At 48.5% G+C, this 18,964-nt stretch overlaps 1 protein-coding gene across 10 annotated transcripts in view; it reads left to right on the top strand.

Annotated features, from left to right (window-relative positions):
* The window catches only part of TP63 (tumor protein p63), a 147,365-nt gene extending 129,058 nt beyond the window's left edge, over positions 1 to 18,307 (top strand). For 9 of the 10 annotated variants that reach the window (XM_043522574.1, XM_043522573.1, XM_043522579.1 and 6 more), the window contains 5 exons: positions 567 to 691; positions 11,422 to 11,579; positions 12,918 to 13,062; positions 14,089 to 14,182; positions 15,531 to 18,307. In XM_043522574.1, coding sequence (XP_043378509.1) covers positions 567 to 691; positions 11,422 to 11,579; positions 12,918 to 13,062; positions 14,089 to 14,182; positions 15,531 to 15,827 — 819 coding nt within the window. In that variant the 3' untranslated portion in view covers positions 15,828 to 18,307. The remainder of the gene's footprint in view (positions 1 to 566; positions 692 to 11,421; positions 11,580 to 12,917; positions 13,063 to 14,088; positions 14,183 to 15,530) is intronic. The other variant, XM_043522578.1, reaches the window with a different exon arrangement.
* Positions 18,308 to 18,964: the final 657 nt, after the last annotated feature.

Here is an 18,964-nt window from a genome sequence, read left to right as displayed (position 1 = left end):
ATTGCCAATTGACTGGTTTCCTCAGTGAGTAATGTTGCCCTTGCACTCAAAGCTCAGTGCACTTAAAAGAAGAGGTGAGCCCAAACCAAACCCTCAAATCCAAGCACCCCTATTCTTGGGGCATGTGATATTAAAATCCAGGCCTATTGAAATCTCCTCTCAAGAGAATGTAATGTGGGATTTTTTTCTAGTACCTACCGCTGCGTTATCTAAGAGGGCCAAACAGCTGGGTCTGAATTTTCCTGGTATATTTATACGGAGCCAAATGACAAGCTTTGATCTAAACAACCCCCAGATGTTGAGTGTTCGTAATCCAGACCTGGACTGTGAAGCTTCAGTCGATCTCCTCGGACAGGCTCAGCAGTCAGACCCCCCTGTATAGACCATGGAACTGCAGGTTCAGACCCAGCGTCTACAGCGTGTGTAGCCAGGGTATTTGCCTCCCGCTTTGCTGTGGTTTGTTTGGCTTTAGCAGAAGATCACGGAGGTGGCCGGAAGTCCTACCCTGTGGCTTGGTAACTTTCAGATCCAAGCGCTTTAAGTGTTGCCTTATCCCCACCGTGCAGGTCCGGGGACGGGAGACGTATGAAATGCTGCTAAAGATCAAGGAGTCCTTGGAGCTCATGCAGTCCCTCCCGCAGCACACGATCGAGACGTACAGGCAGCAGCAGCAGCACCTGCTCCAGAAGCAGTGAGTACGCCAGCGGGGAGCTGGTTGGAGGGAGAGGAAGAGAGAGGGTTGCCCGGTTGCCCCCCCCCCCACTCGGCCACTGATGTGGCGGTTAAGAAATGCCCCAATATCCTCTGGTTTACCAGCCACTGGCAAAATCCTGCCCAATAGCAAGGCCTAGAGCAGAGAGTGACTCTTTGGTCAGATGCAGCAGGAGGAACCAGTCATCACTAGGGAGGGACTCGAAACAAATCCCTGGGTCCAAAATTTTAGAGGAGCCGAGAGCTAGATGGCAACTCCGCAGCTTTCCCCTAGCTCAGTAATAGGGCAGTCGAGCCCTCCCTCCAACTCGATCTAGTCCCTTGTTCTCACAGACGGTGTGCCTTTGACCTTATGAGATGCATGGCGAGGAACGGGATGCTTGCTTCTTAACTGGAGTGCCCAGGCTGTGGACTGACAGTCTTGAAGTACTTTTTGTCCAGCCCCTTCCATTAACCTGCCCGCAGACAGAAACTTAGCGAGCACTGACAATAAGTGGGCTAAGCGATACGGGGCGTGGGCCATGCTCTGTGGCGACGGGAAGATACTCCACCGCAGCAGCTCACCCACCCTTGGAATCTCTCTCTAGGAGCGCTCTTCCAAGAGCATGATGAGCCGGGACTGTGAAGAACGTTTAGACGGGGCAGTTGTGCCTTCAGTAAATTACTTTGCTATCATTGATGGACAGATGCTATGCCTTAGTGGGAAATTATAATAGTAGGTTAAAAATTGCAGAAGTAAAAGAGGCTGGGGCAGAACAGCTGTGTCCGTGGGGTGTTTAAGGCAGTAATTAGCGCATGCATCGGGCCCCTCGTTAAAGGATATCAAAGCATTTACAAGCATTAATTTTGCCACGACTTCTCTAACTTCAGCGTGAGAAGCTGTCATTCGCCCCATTTTGCAGCTGGGGAAAACTGAGCCACCGTGAAGACTGTGGCTTGCCTACAGTCGTACTGAGTCTGTGACACAGCTGAGGAGAGACCCCAGGTCTCGTGACTTGCACTGCTTGCTTGAGAACGAAAGCAGGCAGCAGAAAGGAGCAGTGTGTATTGTATGCACCCACCCATGCAGTAGTCTTCATTCCCGCTGGTGTACCTTCACCTAGAGGCTGTGTCATGGAACACTGTGGCTAGGGGCAGCATGAGACAGGGCTGCCCAGAGGATTCAGGGGGCCTGGGACAAATTGCCCCACTTGCCCCCCCCCGGCGGCCCTGGCATGAGACCAAAGTACCTCATAAGTCCCACTTGAGCCCATAGGGTACCTAGGCCTTGTCTTAGGGCTTATGTGGCACCTAGGCCTTGTGCGCGCTCTCTGGACAGTGGCAGGTTTCGCCCCGTGTGTATAGAGGATGCGCTGTGAGTGCCAGCTGTAGTGTTATAGGGACGTCAGCCAGGTCTTGGGCTGAAATGGATGGAGCGTATAGGCCACTTGAGGGGGCTTTCCTGTCTACTTGGTGAGATTCCCATTACGTTTCAGCAATCTGCACTGAATGTTTGTCTGCGTCATAGAGGCTAGCTGTCGACCAGTCTGCTTGCACCCAGGTATACTTTTGTGGCTTTAAAGGTACCCCTGATACAGCATTTCTGTATGAAAATGGTTTTGTAAGCGGAAGAGGATTGATGTAAATGACACCCTTCCTCTCGCTGCTGACAGAGTTGCTTTGCCATAATTACTGTTTTTGCTCTCTCAGTATCAGTGAGATGGGTTCCTAGCAGGCAAAGTTGGTATTTTTACCTTTAGAAACTGCCTGTGAGTGTGAGTCCATCCACTTAATTTAATGAAACCACTTTCAGCACATCTCCTGGTGCTGCTCCAGTCGTGTGTTAATTTCTCAGCCCCCAAGTGTGCCCAGATAGTGTGGAGAAAGATTAAGAGCTTTTAAGAATGGAGGAGGAAAGTTACCCTTCAGCATTTGCACAATCCTAACACAGTAATAGCTGATCTCTCCTGGAAGGTGGCCTATAGTCCGTACTGAAAAGTGCAGTAAAAATATCAACTGCTTAGACTTGGTTGGCTGTCTGGTTGGAGTGCTTTGGCAAAGCAGCAGTGCACCGGGTCAGCTGGATTCATTCCAGCACAAACAAGCAAGAACCAGAGACCGTTAGGGATAAAGAACCTATGGGCTGGTGGCCGTTACCACCCGATAAGGCTGGGGGTAAAGGAGTTTCCCAGGTCTCAGCAAAGGGGTAATGAAGAGAGGAAATTCCGGAGACCCTGACTCAATGACATGGTCTCGTCTATGAAGTAAGGAAGGTCAAAATGAGCAAATGCTGCTAATCTGGTAGGAGAGGTTTAGTCACTGCATGTTTATCAGGGCAAGATAAACCGTGACTCATTTTTCAGGCTGTTCTTAAAGAAAAGGAAAATACTTCTATGTCTAGGGCTATGCTTTCAAAAATGTGTGCTGAAGCTGCACGCACAATTAGGAGATTAGAAGCTACGTATTGCACCTGCAGTCACCCATGTGGATGGTGTGTCTGACTGGGGTCCCACTGGGGCTCTGTGCAGCCACTGGGGCTTACCCGCATCTGATTGCGGGATCAGGGCCCTGGCGTGTTGCCTGTAGCTGTACGTTCCCCGCGTGCGGCCGTGCGCGCATGTCTGGGCTGTAATCGAGCTCTGAGCAAAGAGAAATGGATTTCTTTCAAATGACTTTTTAGAACCATAGTTAAGAGCGGAAGTCCCGTCCCCCTGCTTTCACATTAAAAGTTTCACCTTAATCTTTAAAGGGGTGTGGCTAAGGATTGGAAAAAGCAAAGGGGAGAATCACAATAGCGATATAGTAAGTGTTTAAAAATCAATAAAATGGATCCGCTTGGAAAAATCCTGTAAGAGCCTGCAATTTTCATGCAAAAATGTCGGACTGCATTTGGCAGATAGGAAATATAATTGTCTTAATATTTTGGGGGAGAGAAGAAAAGCCTAATGGTGATCAAAAAGTATAGCATCTGACAAGGTAATCAGAAGATACTTCACTATAATTACATTGACAGATACCCTTCCTCCCTCTTCCTCTCTGTCTCATATTTCTTTCTGTCTACTCATTCTTTGATGCATGGTTTTCCCTAGTTTACGGGCATGCCAGATACCTTCATGATCATAGGTGGGGGATTACCAACAGTTTTTGTCCTGCATATGCCACAGACAAAGCCTTGAGTGCATTTTTATAAGACCAATACATATTTTAATTTGGAAGACACTTTGCGTTCAGTCTACCAGCCACACCAGTTTAAACCACAGACTTGCTGCATTACCAGGGAATCCTAGAACGTAGAGATGGGAAAGATCCTTCCACCAGTTGCTGTATAGAGCCCTCCAATATTCTAGCTGCAAATGCAATGAGATTTCCTGTTTCCCTCAAGAGATTATTCATGAGTCTGTAATGGACATGACCAGGAGAACGCTTTCTCCAATTCAACCAAAATTTTTCGGTGTTCAGTTTCGCTCTGGTACTTACTGTTCAGGTAGTGCAAACTGCCCTTAATTTGGATTGTCCATAAATTGATTAAAGCAAATTTAAAAAGTGTTCCTGAAATTAGGAGCCATCTTATCACTTCTTTCCCAGCAAAGTACCTCTGCAGTATCAAAATGGCCGTAGCTTGCAGACCATCGACTGGCTTTCAGTCTACATGCGCATGCTCCCCATTATCCAGGCCCAGGGAATTCATTTTTCAAGTCAGCGTCAGTAAGGCAGAGCAATCCAAATGCTTGATGTGGTCAAACTGCGGCATGAATTTGCGAAATTGCGCTGCAGTCAGTAGAAAAATAACAATGTTATCAGTGACGTTTCCGTTCGCACCTTGGTCTAGTTACTCACCGTTAACTGTATGAATGCTAATGGTTTGCCTTGCATGCCTTATATCGCTTGCATGCATTGTAAGCTCCAGGCATTTGGATGGTGCTCTGACTGGAGGACTATCACAGGGAAAGGGAGCAAAAAGGTAGGGCTACGTGGGAGGAAGTAGCAGTATGTTTTATTGTGCAGATGATATAGAGCCTCCCCCCACATGCACCACATTTAAATAGTGTGGATCTCAGTGCTACCCTGTGCATTATATTCCATGTTGCATAGAATAACCAGCCTTGGAAGTGTGGCGGTGGTGTGGTTGGTAGATTAAGTTAATGTAACCTTCTTCCAATAAATTGGATCATCCTCCTGTCTGGTACCAGCCTCTGTTTTTAAGCAAACAAAGTGTGGGGTGGTCTACAGTTAGACCTGGGTTTTTCCCCCAGCTGTGAGTGCTCTTTCCCGCTCATGGTTGATCAGTATGTTAGCAGTAGCTGGAATCAACGCCAAAGACGTATTTGTGCCCCGTGATTTGGAAATTGAATTTCTACGTCCATTAATCATGGCGCTCTTTTTCTGTTACTTTCCTTCATTCTTGGGTACTCCTACTAGGGCTGTCTGGCATGCTGAACTTTCCTATCCAAGACCCTTGCATGCAGGCCCTGAGCCACATGGGGTTTCTCTTCCCTCTAGTCCATCCTGTGATCATGAAGGTAGAAAGAAGGTGTTTCTCTTCTGGGTTGTTTATAAAGGTCCTAAGCCTTCATCTTCTCTTTTCTCTGGTTCGTCCTCTACAGTCTCCTTTCGGCCTGCTTCAGGAGTGAACTCACGGACTCCAGGAGAGAGCCTCCCAAACAGAGCGATGCCATCTTAAAACATTCCATCCCCCCAAATCCATCAGTCTATCCATGAGCCAAGCTGTGGGGGGGGGCGGGGGGGGTTTGGTCCAGCTCATGGGACTAGGAACTCTGTGGCAAATAAAAAAAAAAAACAAAACAGCTTGTTAGAAACAGAGAAAATAGTGAAAACAATCTTTTGAAGGGACTCAAACTTTGCAAGAATAAACCATTCTGCAGATCTCTTAGCTATAGCGCTAGCATTGGGAGGTCTGAAACCACAATGGCGCCTTCCTCAATTTTTTTTTTGTAATATGTTTGTTAAAACTCTCTACTGTTACTTTTGCTGTATTTGTGAAACTCGTGAGAGTTTCTCTGAGCAGGTCTCAATCGTAAAATGCCTCGTCTTGTTAAATTAAAGATGTTTTCACTCGGGGTGGTGGGACGGGGGATATGTTTAAGAATAAACAGCTGGGGATTGTGACTGTTGGTCAGGTAATCCTTGTTTTAATGCTGGTCATGCAGTCGTAATGCAAGTAGTTAAAATATTTTGTACTGCTGGACAGATGGAGGTGATAAGCACATTAATTAGCATAGGCAAGAATTTTTTTTCTTAGAAATATGACCTCCAACCTGGATCATTAATTGTCTCTCCTTGATCATAAAGGGTCTGTTCCACAGCCCACTGAAGTCAATTGAAAGACTCATTGACTTTGTATCAACCCTACTGGGACCAATCCAACTCCCACTGAACCTGAAAAGGTTTCTGAAGTTAACAGACTTCACTGGGGGTTGGACTGAACCTACGGTGGATTGTGAAGCCCTAATTCTTCTTTGAGGTGCTCACATCAGCGTGGATCCCACTCTAGGTACGCAAGGGCCTCTCAAGATAGGAATCTTCTGAGTAGCCATATCCATTGGGCTGCATCTGCACAGTGATCTCCTCCTGTTCCCACCAGCCAAGAGCATGAAGTGTGTCCACAACCTCCCTCCCGCACTGCCCATTGTGGTGACACAGCTAATGATGTTCGCTTGCTACCCCCTACTGTTTCTTAGATTTAACTTGTTCAATAGATTTCAGTCCTAATTATCCTTCTACACTTCATTTTCCAGTCTGGTTATTTAACAAAAAACAAAAAGCCGACACGTTTGGTGCTTAGCACCTTTCTCCGCTAATGGCCGACTCAAGGCCTTCAGGCTGTGTCCATCTTGTGATGGCTTAATTCTTCTAATGACCACGGCTGTTCCTTATTCTGTCTTGGCAAGAGCCACATCCCGGATCAGTGCTCCATGTGCAACTCCTTCTTGGCGAGGACTCTGAAATCCAGGGGGTCTCCATCTCAAATTCTGCCTCTCAGAGCAATCTGTGAGGGTAACTTCTGGTGCAGAGGCAAGAAGTGCCACCTCAAAGACAGATTTGACCTCTGTTAAATCCTCATGCCCCCACTAGCCAGAATGTGACACAGAGGACCAGGGCCAGCAAGGGTCATCAGTGTCAGGCAAGCACTTGGCACCGACGTCTGCTCTGGCACTGGAGAATGGTACAAGAGAAGGCAGGACAGACCTGGCTCCTAGCACTGGTCCTTGGTGTCTCATGGGTAGAGTGACCAGATGTCCCGTTTTTAAAGGGACAGTCCCGTTTTTTGGGACTTTTTCTTATATAGGTGCCTATTACCCCCCGCCCTCCCTTATTCTATTACCTTGACAGAGTGAAACCCTTCCGGCTATTTGCTTATCTCTTCGTTGCCATCTCTGGTGCAGCCAAAGGTCAAGCAGTCTCCTCCCAGAGACTATCCAAACCGATCATGCTGTGCCTATCAATCTGCTACCAAATGGCTGACATATCTCTCCCTCCCCATATTACGGCTCATTCCTCTAGAGCTTAAGCTGCATCCTCTGCCTACTTCGGGTATGTCCCCAAATCTGAAATCTGTGAAGTTTCCATGTTCCCAGATCCCATGAGGAAACAGAGGGTTGCGGCCTCTCTGCTCCTTAGACCCTTAGCCTGGTGGGTGGGCATCATGAGGACGCCACAGTGCAGGCATGTCTCAGCAGACACTGCTATTTCAAAAATTCCTATCTTGCACACTCGCCTCGAGTGGGATCCACACTGGTAACTACATGTGCAAGAACCACACTTACTATCCGGTAAGTAACTGCTCTTTCATGTTGGTGAATGCTTCTTATTGACTTCAGTTGGACTATGCATGTGAGTAAATGTTCACCAGTGTGAATCAAGGTCTTGTGATCTAGGCCCTAGCACTTGTAGGATTTGCCCAACTGGATTAGACCAGTGATCCATCAAGTCCAGTATCCTGCCTTTGACAGGGGCTAATACTTCCGAAAGTAGCCCTGCCAACCCTGCCATGCTTTGCAAGTGGAAACGATTCTTTCCTGACCCTTCCAGGTGATCAGTTGATGTCCTGAAATGTGGGAGTTGATTACCCTTACAGTAGCTTGCATAACTACAAATGCTGTTGGCCACATGCCTAGTTAGTCTCAGTACAAAAAAAGAAAAATCCACTGCAGTATTCGACTTTGTCCCTTTCGTCTCAGACTGTTCCAAGAAGTGTAATAGTCTGTTGGTGAAGTCCTTATGCTTTGATATTAAAATGCTTTTCGTTGGCATTGGGGTATCAAGCAGATTTTAATGCTCCTCCTTATAATCTTCCTTAGGGCGCATTAAACATCATCTTAAAATAAAGCTTCATCCACAAGGATTTTTAATAAGTGTAAAGAAAAAAAAGGGAATTTGGGGGAAACAAAGCAATTTCTTATAAACAAATCTCCAAACGCCAGGTGGTCTACTGTGTGTTTCATGCCAGGAACTACTTTCTTGTGTTACTGAGGCCATTGCTACGTGGATGTGTGATGTTAATTTTCAATAAACTTTTGCATCTTGGTTTATCTTGGGACTTTTCTTTTTCTGTCTGCCTCTTAATTTTCTGGGTATCTTCTTTCGTGATAAAATAGTTGAGCTGAAGTGCTTATGGGCATAAACATATGGAGCCTGATTGTCAGCTCACGCCTGGTTTGTACCTACGACTCCATTGGCTTAAGGGAGTCAGACCAGTGTAAAGCAGGAGAAAGTGAGAGGAGGATCGACTCTGGGTGAGACAATTGTGGGCGGTATTTTCAAAAGCGTTCAGCATTAGCTCAACTCCGCTCTCACTGAAGTGTGAGCAGGTGAAGCCTTATATCCAGTGCTGCTTTTGAGACACCTGCCCAATAGATCCAGGCACCCCCCAAAAATCATCTTACAAGCATTGTATTTTTTAGAAGTAAAACCCCTCCCAAGCTTTACTAAATTCTCTTCTGCTGACACTCCATTGGCCTGACGAGTTAGGCTGGTGAGAGCTTGTTACGTGGTGATTGGCTGCGTAAGCATCGCAAGCAAGAGATCTGGTGCACCAGGCATCCGCTCAGCCCTGTGGTGCTCATGTTATCCAGAGCCTGGCTAGTGTAAGCACCCAAACTTGTACCTTAACTAAACCCCCAAATCCAAACCCCTTTTGAACCTTAACAAGGCATCAGTCTGGACCTGAACTTGGTGGCTGGCCTGGACTTTTATAATGGTCAAACTGAAACCTCTGATATAAACCAGCACCCCTGCCCTGAAAAGTTGGCTCTGAATTTCAAGGTTTGGATTCATTTCCCCTTGGGAGCTGCATCCATCACTAATGTTAATTGTACGTGCCTTGCGCTGTTGCTTTTCCTTGGGTCTGTAAAGTTTATTTTGGATCTTGTCCTACATTTGTGCCCCCAAAATACAAGGTCCCTTCACGCGCTTCTGTAACTCCTATAACTGTGTTATTAGTAAAAAGAAAAGGAGAACTTGTGGCACCTTAGAGACTAACCAATTTATTTGAGCATAAGCTTTCGTGAGCTACAGCTCACTTCATCGGATGCATACTGTGGAAAGTGTAGAAGATCTTATTATATACACACAAAGCATGAAAAAATACCTCCTCCCACCCCACTCTCCTGCTGGTAATGGCTAATCTAAAGTGATCACTCTCCTTACAATGTGTATGATAATCAAGTTGGGCCATTTCCAGCACAAATCCAGGGTTTAACAAGAATCCAGGTTAAACCCTGGATTTGTGCTGGAAATGGCCCAACTTGATTATCATACACATTGTAAGGAGAGTGATCACTTTAGATTAGCCATTACCAGCAGGAGAGTGGGGTGGGAGGAGGTATTTTTTCATGCTTTGTGTGTATATAATAAGATCTTCTACACTTTCCACAGTATGCATCCGATGAAGTGAGCTGTAGCTCACGAAAGCTTATGCTCAAATAAATTGGTTAGTCTCTAAGGTGCCAAAAGTACTCCTTTTCTTTTTGGCGAATACAGACTAACAGGGCTGTTACTCTGAAACCTGTGTTATTAGTCTGCACTTCCTCAGGCTCCAGGTATTGCATCCTGTTAACAGATGTCTTCTCCACCCAAAGTAGCAAGTCTAAAAAGTGCAGGGCAGGTGGAGACCGCCTATCTGTATGGAGGTAGGGCTTGGATGCTAAAGGTTTCAGTAGGTCATCCAGAAATTAGGGTCTTTTAGTTTAAAAAGAAAAAAAACTCTATACAGGCAGGAAACTTATGGTGAAGTCCACAATTCCAGGTGGTCCATGAGATCCCACACGCATTCACACAGAAGAAAAGTCAGTTCCCAGGAATCCAGTGTAATCAGGTGGAGAACAGATAGGTGGGTTTCCTGATGGGAAATAATGGGGAGAAAGTTCCCCCTCTCCACAGGTACTTCTTGATTGGAATGCAGCAAAGCAATCACTCAAGCGCTGTAGCTCCGCCAGGCAAGAAATCATCTTGTTTGGGAAGCTTGCCCAGTTCCCAAGCAACTTTGCCCCCAGCATGCTAGATCTCTGCCCAGCATGCAGGGGATGGGGCTGGTCTCTTATGACAGCGTGACGTGCTGATACTGCCAGTTGCACTATTAGACTGGCCTTAATGATCATTTTCTGCATATTCAAAATAATACCCAACTCCTGATGGAATGCCATGGCTGTAACGCAATCTGGGGACTGGGCTGCCATTCATGAGCACTTGGCTGTGGCACTCTCTCAATCTTCCAGGATGAAATCCTGCCATGCAAGCAATCCAGGGTCAGGAGGGGAGAGATCTCACAAGCAGCTCCCCCGGGGCAGGCCTGTAACAGAAGCATCTGTTAATAGTAGATGGAGTGAGGCTGTTTGCTTTGGAGGATTTGGAGAGGGTTTGGTTGGTTACCTTCTAGTTTTAGTGCACGAGGAGACTGCTGGTTTTAGTCCGGTTTGGAGAGTTGTCATTTGAGGCTGATGTTTTTTCAGAACAGCCTAAGGGATTTGGACACCTGATTCCCATTAAAAGTAACAGAAGCTGCATATCCAAACCCCCTAGGCTTCTTTTAAAATCTCAGCCTCCATAGAGATCAAAAGCACCTACTGTCTCAGCTGGGAACTTCTGGTTGTAATGCACACCTGGAAATAGAGGGTCAGCCTGATGCTGTGAATCCTCCGCAAGCAGTTTTTAAAAAGGCCCATGTAATAATTGTTCCCTCACTTGAAAACTATCCCAGTGTCTGCATCCAGCTGTCGGTAATGACTAGTGCTGGTCGAAATAGCTTCATCCTTTTTTTTTTTTTTTAAATGAAAGTGGATTTTTGAAGAGAGATTGGCGCGGAAGAATATTTTTACATAAAATAAATAAAACACAAATAAACGAAACAAAAAAACTCTGAACATTTTTGGTAGAAATTTTCTGGGTTTATTTAAAACCAAAAACTGAATTTGTACCCAAAACAAAACACACTCCTCCCTCCCCCTCCAAAAAATTTCAGTTTGTTCTTCCAACAACCCCCTCCCCCCAAAAAAAATTTCTTGGGAAATTTGTGGTGTTTAGTTATTTTTTCAACATTGCCGACTGAAAAATAGATATTTGTCAACGAGCCGTCACAGCAACACCCATGTGATACCTGTAATTTATACTAAAATAGAGCAGATAACCCTCCTCCCCTGATACGCACAAGACTTGGCTCAAGCTCCTGTCTCCTCCCTAAGCTTCGACACCCTTAACCTCGCTGTTATTTTGCAGGACTTCCATGCAGTCGCAGTCGTCGTATGGCTCCAACTCCCCACCACTCAGCAAGATGAACAGCATGAACAAGCTGCCTTCGGTCAGCCAGCTGATCAACCCCCAGCAGCGCAATGCTCTGACCCCTACTGCCATCCCCGACGGCATGGGAACCAACAGTAAGGGGCTGGCTCTTTCGCTTCCTGTTCTGTTCTTGCTCCCCATCGACCTCTTGGTGTATTTGACGAGGGGGTTAGGAACGGGGTGCAGCGGCCAAGTGATCTCTCTCCATGTCCCAGCACCCATCTCCATTAGCTCCTCTCTGGCAATCACAGCAGAGCGGCCGAGGTGGAAACACCTTCCCACTCAGAACGGCAGTCCCTTCTCCCTCCAGGTCGGGGGGTACATCTGACCTGTCATTAGGAGGCGTAATTCCCAGCTCGGGCAGACAGATGTGTTAGCTCTGCACGTCATAGCGTGGTAAAAATAACAGCAGGGTCCTGGCAGCACGGGCAACGTCTCGGGCTGGTCGACAGAGTCCAACCCTGCCCAACCACCTGGGTTGCTGCGACCACGCTATTTTTGTCATGCTAGCTGGAGCATCGCTAACGCATGTCTGTCTTTGCAAGCTGGGAATCACACCTCCTAGCTGCTGCGTGCCGCGGACGTACCCTGAAGCATGTTCGTGGGGGTGGGGCGGGGGAAGCATGCATAGCTGCTTGCCCATACTGCCCCTGCTCTGCAGAGAGCAAGTTTCAGGTTCCAGGGCTGTCGATCCAGCTACGTAGATCAACCCAGGTTGTGGAGCAAAGCCTGCTGCCCCCGAGGCCGTGCTGGTGCACAGGGCTGGGCTTCTGGAGATCTGGGATCCTCTCCCAGCTTTGTCGCTGACTGGCTGTCTCTCACTGGGAGAGAACCTGGCCTCTCCACGTCTCGGTTTCCCCATCTGTGACATGCTTGTCCCGCTTCTGAGGCCGCTTTGAAATCACAGGGTAACAGTGCTCGGTGCTGCAGGCCTGACGTGCTACTGCAGTAACCTCTTCTGCTTTTATGGGTCAGTTGCCTCCCCTTTCCCGCTCCAAAGAGAAGGTGCAGCTTTCCCTGGGCTCGTGAAAACGCTTCCTAAGTTCAGAGAAGATCCGTGCAGCTTGCACCTCTGATTGCAGCCTGTGGGGCACAATCCCAACCACAGAGTGGTGCTCAGCCGCTCTGCCAATCCCGATGCACCTTAGGGCTGGGGTTTCGGAGGCGCGAGACTCCCGGTGATTTTCTTAGGGGGCGTCGTGTCTCTGAAAACTAGGTGGCTTGTTCCCTCTGCTCCCTTGCCTGGATTGTCATCTACAGTTACACTAGTTAGGAGAGAAGACTTGAGAGCGCTCCTTTCCCAAGATAACCCCCGTGATATAGCACACTGGGGTGCTTTGTGGTGGCATTTCCGAGTTGGGGAGCTGCCCTGGAAGGCCCATTGGGGTGGAATTCCTAGGTAACAGTTCTCTCCCTTTGCTTGTTTCATCTAGTTCCCATGATGGGCACCCACATGGCAATGGCCGGAGACATGAATGGTCTCAGCCCTACGCAGGCGCTGCCTCCTTCCCTCTCAATGCCGTCGACGTCTCACTGCACCCCGCCGCCTCCGTACCCCACAGACTGCAGCATTGTCAGGTGAGCGGGAGCAGGCCGGCGAGACCCAAACGCAAGGATTGTAGAAAACAAGGCCTCGTGCATCGGGGGCAAAGTGTATGGGCCACACGGTCACCTGGGCTCTGTCTCATCCCCCTCTGTGGGGCTATCGGATTGAGCCTCCCTGGGGAGGATATGAGAGGAGCAGTTTCAATAGAACACATCCAAGGGGTAGGTGGTCCTTGGTGCACTGACCGGCAGCACCATCCACACCTGCGTTTCCAAGCTTCTCAAACGGTAGTCGACTAACACTTACACCCCTCCCACTCGGAGGTAGGTTCTGCAAGGAGCATCATCCCCATCACGCGGGAAGGGAAACGGGGCTACCAGCCCAGGGCCTACAAGGCTGCTGGAGTCATCGGTAGTTGAGGGTGCTTGGTTTCTTGCGGGATCAATCAGACTGAGGGGATTTTCTCATGGTCCCACAATAAGACGCTATCAGGGCTGGGGAAAGAACCAAGGGGCTTCTGACAGAGTCCTGCTTCCTCCTGGGTACCCAAACAAGTAGGTTAATGCTTCCCTTAGCCTAACGCTGACGGTTAGGATCGGATACGTTGTTTAGAGGCACATCTGAGTCTGTGTAATGCATTTTAGCCCTGGATCTGCTGAGTGAAGCCCTCTCGCCGCACACTGCGTGTCAGCAGGGCAAGCTCTCCCCTTAGTGAAGTACCTCCGCTCTGGCCCGGAAGGACTACCCCTACGGGGGCTTGCTCTCCGATGCTTGTGCTGCTCCCTTACCTCTCTGCTCAGGTCACCGGCTGCCACGGTGGCACCCTGGGAGGTGGACGCCTGTCTGCTAGGCACTGGACTGAGAGCCGTCCCATGGCAGCGATGTCTGGTGTCTGCTGACCTCAGCCACGCTGGAGGAGGTGACCCTGCGGGGGAACGTCTCCGCCTCCCACTGTCTAACTGCTGCAAGGTGGTCGAGTCTTTGGTTATGCTACGGTTGGGCTATTGCAGCCAGGGTGATCCTTTTTCTCTTTCCTTCCCTTCCCTCCTCCCCTGCAGCTTCTTAGCGAGGTTGGGCTGCTCATCCTGCGTGGATTATTTCACGACCCAGGGGCTGACCACCATCTATCAGATTGAGCATTACTCCATGGATGTAAGTAACAGTCACCCTTTTGTTTGTGTGCTCTCTCCACCCCATTGGTTGGGGCCGGGTGGGTCAGAAATCCAGATTCCATATTTATTAGAGAGAGAAAGAGAGATTTTTTTTTTTTTTAAGGGCAGCTAGTTTTAATCCTATCTATTGTGAACCAACGAAGGCTTCTTAGGAGGCTGAGAGATTGAACCCCTCCCCAGTGCAGTAGGGTAATGGCTTTGCCTGGCGCAGAGTATTTGACTCTATTTTGGCCTCATGGTTGGCTCCAAACCCCACACCCATTAATTCTCCAGGTCTTGGTTTCCGTTTATAAGGGCTGGAAATACCTTGACTTACCTGCAAACTGATGGTCTCCAAAACAAAACAAAACAAAAACAAAAGTGGCTGCCCATACATCGTCTGCATTTTTCCTCTCCTTGCCTCTGTTTCCCAGCCTGACCCGACTGATCTTGCCAGGTCGCTTACTGCTCAACTCTGGTCTGGTGCCACCTGATCTCTTTTTTCCCCTCCAGTGTGGCTTCTTCTGCCAGGTTGCTTCCTCTTGTCCAATGCTGTTGCTCTCTGCTGGCAGGCTGCCCACCCCTCTCTCGCTCCCCAGGGCTTGGCCGGCTGGGGTGCTGTTGCTTTTGCAGGCTGGGCTGATCTTTCCTCTCCACGACTGCAGCTAGAAGAGCTGATCCCAGCTGCACACTGGCTTACCAAAACGACTGTGACCTCATTGAACAGCTGATGCCACGCTTACTAAAGGGAGGCTGAGCCGCCCCTGCTGTATGCTAGCAAGAGAAGTGTCGGGATGCGTAGAGATGGCCGCAGACACGAGGCCCTCTAATTCACATACCCGTACCAAACTTTGTGGTGGTTTGGACCTGGAGCAAATTTAACAGCTGAATAGAACTGATCTGAGCCCAGAGGCCAGGCCATTCTTCGGCTTACAGAGAAATGGTCAGATTCTCAGACATGCTGAAGCCTTCCTGCCTCTCCCATGGCCTGAGCGGCAGAGCTCCTGAAGGTTGTTGTGGGAGACCAGACGGAAGAGGGTTTCTCACTTTTACGCCTTGGTGGCTTGTGCCCGAGCAAGTGTTTCTGCTCAGCTGGGCTTGTCTCCTAGTGTCATTTGTGTGGCCTCCACAGACGTCCGTTCAGAAAGGGCAACCCAGAGAACCGCCTGCTCTCTGAGTCTGGTAGTGTTCTAACCCCTTGCGTCCTGGGCCATAGCAGGAGAGGTGGCTGGGCAGCCCAGGGGCCATTTCCCGGCATGTCCATGGGAGGCAGGGTCTGTGTGCTGCACCTCGGGGATGGCTGGGTCCGATGAGCCATTGCTAAAGGAGATGACCTCTTTGCCTTCCAGGATTTGGTGAGCCTCAAGATCCCGGAGCAGTTCCGCCATGCCATCTGGAAAGGTATCCTGGACCACCGGCAGCTCCATGACTTCTCCTCCCCTCCTCACCTCCTGCGCACCCCCAGCGGCGCCTCCACCGTCAGCGTGGGCTCCAGCGAGACCCGGGGGGAGCGGGTCATCGACGCGGTCCGCTTCACGCTCCGCCAGACCATCTCCTTCCCACCCCGCGACGAGTGGAACGATTTCAATTTTGACATGGACGCTCGACGCAACAAGCAGCAGCGCATCAAGGAGGAAGGGGAGTGAAGCCGCCAGGGCTCTGCCTCCGCCCCACCCCACTCACGAACTACTCCACCCTTCCCGTGTCTTCGTCCACTCGGACTGCACGTGAGCAGAAGGGCAGAGGAACCTCACTCTAGCTAGCTTGCCCCCAATCCTGTCTCAGCCGCGTTCCTGGGCTCGCGGCCTCCATCGCGTAGCCAGGGAAAGAGAGGAGCGAGGCGGGATGCGGATAGTGGTTTTCGCCATTGCTGTTGGCTTTCCTTTGGGGAGAGGGGAGCGGGGTTTGTCTTTTGGCTTTTGAAACCTACGTGCACGGGCGTCCTGACCCACACCTCGTCTTTCTCATCCACTCATTGTAATTTTTTTTTTTTTTTTTAAAACACGAGAAATGTGCCTTGATACCACAGAAAAATCAAGGGGGAGTCCCTGAATGCTTCACTTAAATGGCACTTTTCTGCAGAGCTGAGCGCTTCCTCCATCCTCCAGGGAGGTGTGCCGCTCAGTGCTTCGGTGAGCATCCCATGGGCCAGCTAATTCCCCGTTCCTGTCCTTCCCCGGCGCTCAGGAGAAAACGCCTGCTTCCTCTCTGACTCCATTCCCCTTGGTTCTGAATGGATGTGAGCTCTGTGCTCATTTCACTCTCACAGACAGCCTGCCCTCCTGTTGGGGTCTTTCCTTTAGCGGTTTTGCAGTTGATTGTTAAGAGCCTTACGAACAAGGCTTAGATGTGTTTGTAGCTTGGCAGGCTGGTCTGAGGAGGACACAATGTTAAACCTCCAATTAAATTGAGAAAGAGTAAGTCAGAGGCTACAGGCCAGTTTGTATGGCTGAGCTACTGTAGGCCCAGACAATCCCTCATTAAGGCTTCTTTAGGGTTGAATGGTTTCCTTCCAAGGAAAGCACAGCCATCCTAGAGATGCCCATAATAGACTGAACTCTGCTTCACTGCCAATAATTGCCTTGAAACAAGTATTTCCAAAGCTCTGTGTGATGCCATGAGTGTTACTCTTGCACAAAGTGGTGGTTACATTTGCAGGGTTAAAACCCAGCCGTTGGCTTGTTGGTCCAGCAGCTCGTGTGGTGTTTGCGGTGAGAATACAAATTACAAATAACAGGAGCATCTGAACCCAACGGCTGTTTTCACAAGCAGATTGGCCAGTTGAAGAGAGTCCGTTTGTAACACGGAGCAGCAAATTCAAAACGGGTCGCGTAGCTCCATGAAAGCAGGCTTTCCTTTAGAGCAGGCCTCCATTTCGACAGGTCAGAATACCACGAAGGCAACTTCTGAGTGAGTTGCTTGCTTTTCTGTCACACCACAACTCAACGCAGTGCAGACGGTGCTGCGGTACCACGTACTTCCTTTAAGCAAAGCAGAGCTCAAAGCTTTTTAACCTGCATGTCTGCTCACGTCTAAGTTGCTTTCAGTGACTGCCCCTCGGTAACTCCCAAACACTGCCACGTTCATTCTGAATAGCTCTGAAACCATAAAGCGAGATGGTTACCCAGTCAGGTCTGTGTATAGATATTTTTTTTTCTATATGTAATTTTTGTTCCCTGATTTTTACTTCCTCTTGGGTTACCGGGTCTTCCAGAACCACAATAAGGTGTGTGTTTGTTTTTTGGTTTTTATAAATTGTAAGCATTTCCCAGTAAAATAATAATGTACCTTTATAACATGATAGCTATGGAACAAATATACTATTTGTATTTTCATACTGAGATTCCTGTTACCTTGATGCAGTTGAAAGGCGGGGGAGCCACAAGCCTGTGATCGTTTTATTTTGTAACACTTCAAAGAGGAGAGTCCTAGATTTCAAAGTACTTAAAGCGCACAGCGTGCAAACTTCATGTGTGTAGCTTGCTACAAAAAAGGGGAATAATTCTGCTCCTGACTCAATGCAAGAATTGATTTGGTCATGCACTGTTAACGGGAGGAAAGCATTTTCACAACTAGTTTGCAAAATCATGGGGGTGAAGTAGATTTGTCCCTCTTCACCTCGGTGGTTTTGTGATTTACATGGCAATATTCTTCTGAGCTGATTCAGGATTTTACAATAAAAGCCACTGATTGTAAAGCTACTGACCGTAAAGTGAATGTAGTAGATACTGAATTAGATTTCTCAGCCTCTGTGCAAAGAGGGGCCTTCAGCCCTGGTTTTTCAATTCAGCAGTGAGGCTGAGCTCTTCATCTGCGGTATCGTTAAAGATTTAAATATATGCTGTGAAAAAACCTTCTGTGCATCTCTCCTGTGTACCACTATGGAGCCCACTTTGGTATAATCCTGCATCTTCAAGAGAGTTTGAACTGCTGTCGCTTTTACCCTCCCCCGAATAGCTGTGATTTTTTGTTTTGTTTGTTTTTGCTAGATCAAGCCTATGGGTTAATTGAGCTGATGATCTGCCAGTGCTTGCAGCAATGCTGGTGTTGCCTACACCAAAGGCTTGTGTGTGTTGGAACACCCTGTTGAAGCCTATGGAAAATAAAAGTTGAATTGAAAATGAGACTGAATTTCCAAACCATTTTTGTCTTTCCCTTGCGCCTTTCCGGAGATGGTGGGTGGCGATGCATTCCCTTCACCTGGCACGTCAGGCAATCACCTCCTTGATTTTTTTTGAAACCACTGCTGCCCAGCCCAGTCCTGGGGACCCTTTTTATATTCTTGGAATCGTAGAGTTAAATGCCCAAAGGGACCAACCAGTTTGACCTCCTGGGTGTCACAGCCCCTTAAAATTTTACCCAGTAACCCCTGTATTGAACCAGATAATTTGTGTAACTAAATCATAACTCGCCAAGGCTGGATTTGAAACTGTCCCGGGATGGAGAATCCCCTACTTCCTTTGACAGTTTGTACTCTCGCTGGTAACTGTGTGGGCCTTATTTCCTGTTTGGATTTGTCTGGCTGCAGCTTTCAGCCAGTGGTTTTCTTGCGGAGAATGGCAGAGCTGCACCGAAGAGCTCTCCAGGAGCTCTTTACACTCACTCGACTTTGGGATAAGCTAAGTGCATGGAGCTCTTTAAGTCTCCCATTGTCGGGCATTTTCTGTGGCCCTCGGATCATTTTTGTGGCTCTTTACTGGGCCCTCTCCGATCTTTTAATGCCCTTTTTCAAGAGTGGGCACTTCTCTGCGCTGGCAAAACAAGCAGGAACACGAATGACGGC

Source organism: Chelonia mydas, chromosome 9 (genome assembly GCF_015237465.2).
Source record: "Chelonia mydas isolate rCheMyd1 chromosome 9, rCheMyd1.pri.v2, whole genome shotgun sequence".
NCBI classification, from domain to species: Eukaryota; Metazoa; Chordata; order Testudines; family Cheloniidae; genus Chelonia; species Chelonia mydas.
The sequence above is the reverse complement of the archived record's forward strand: the minus strand, read 5'-3'. Positions and strand labels throughout refer to the sequence as shown.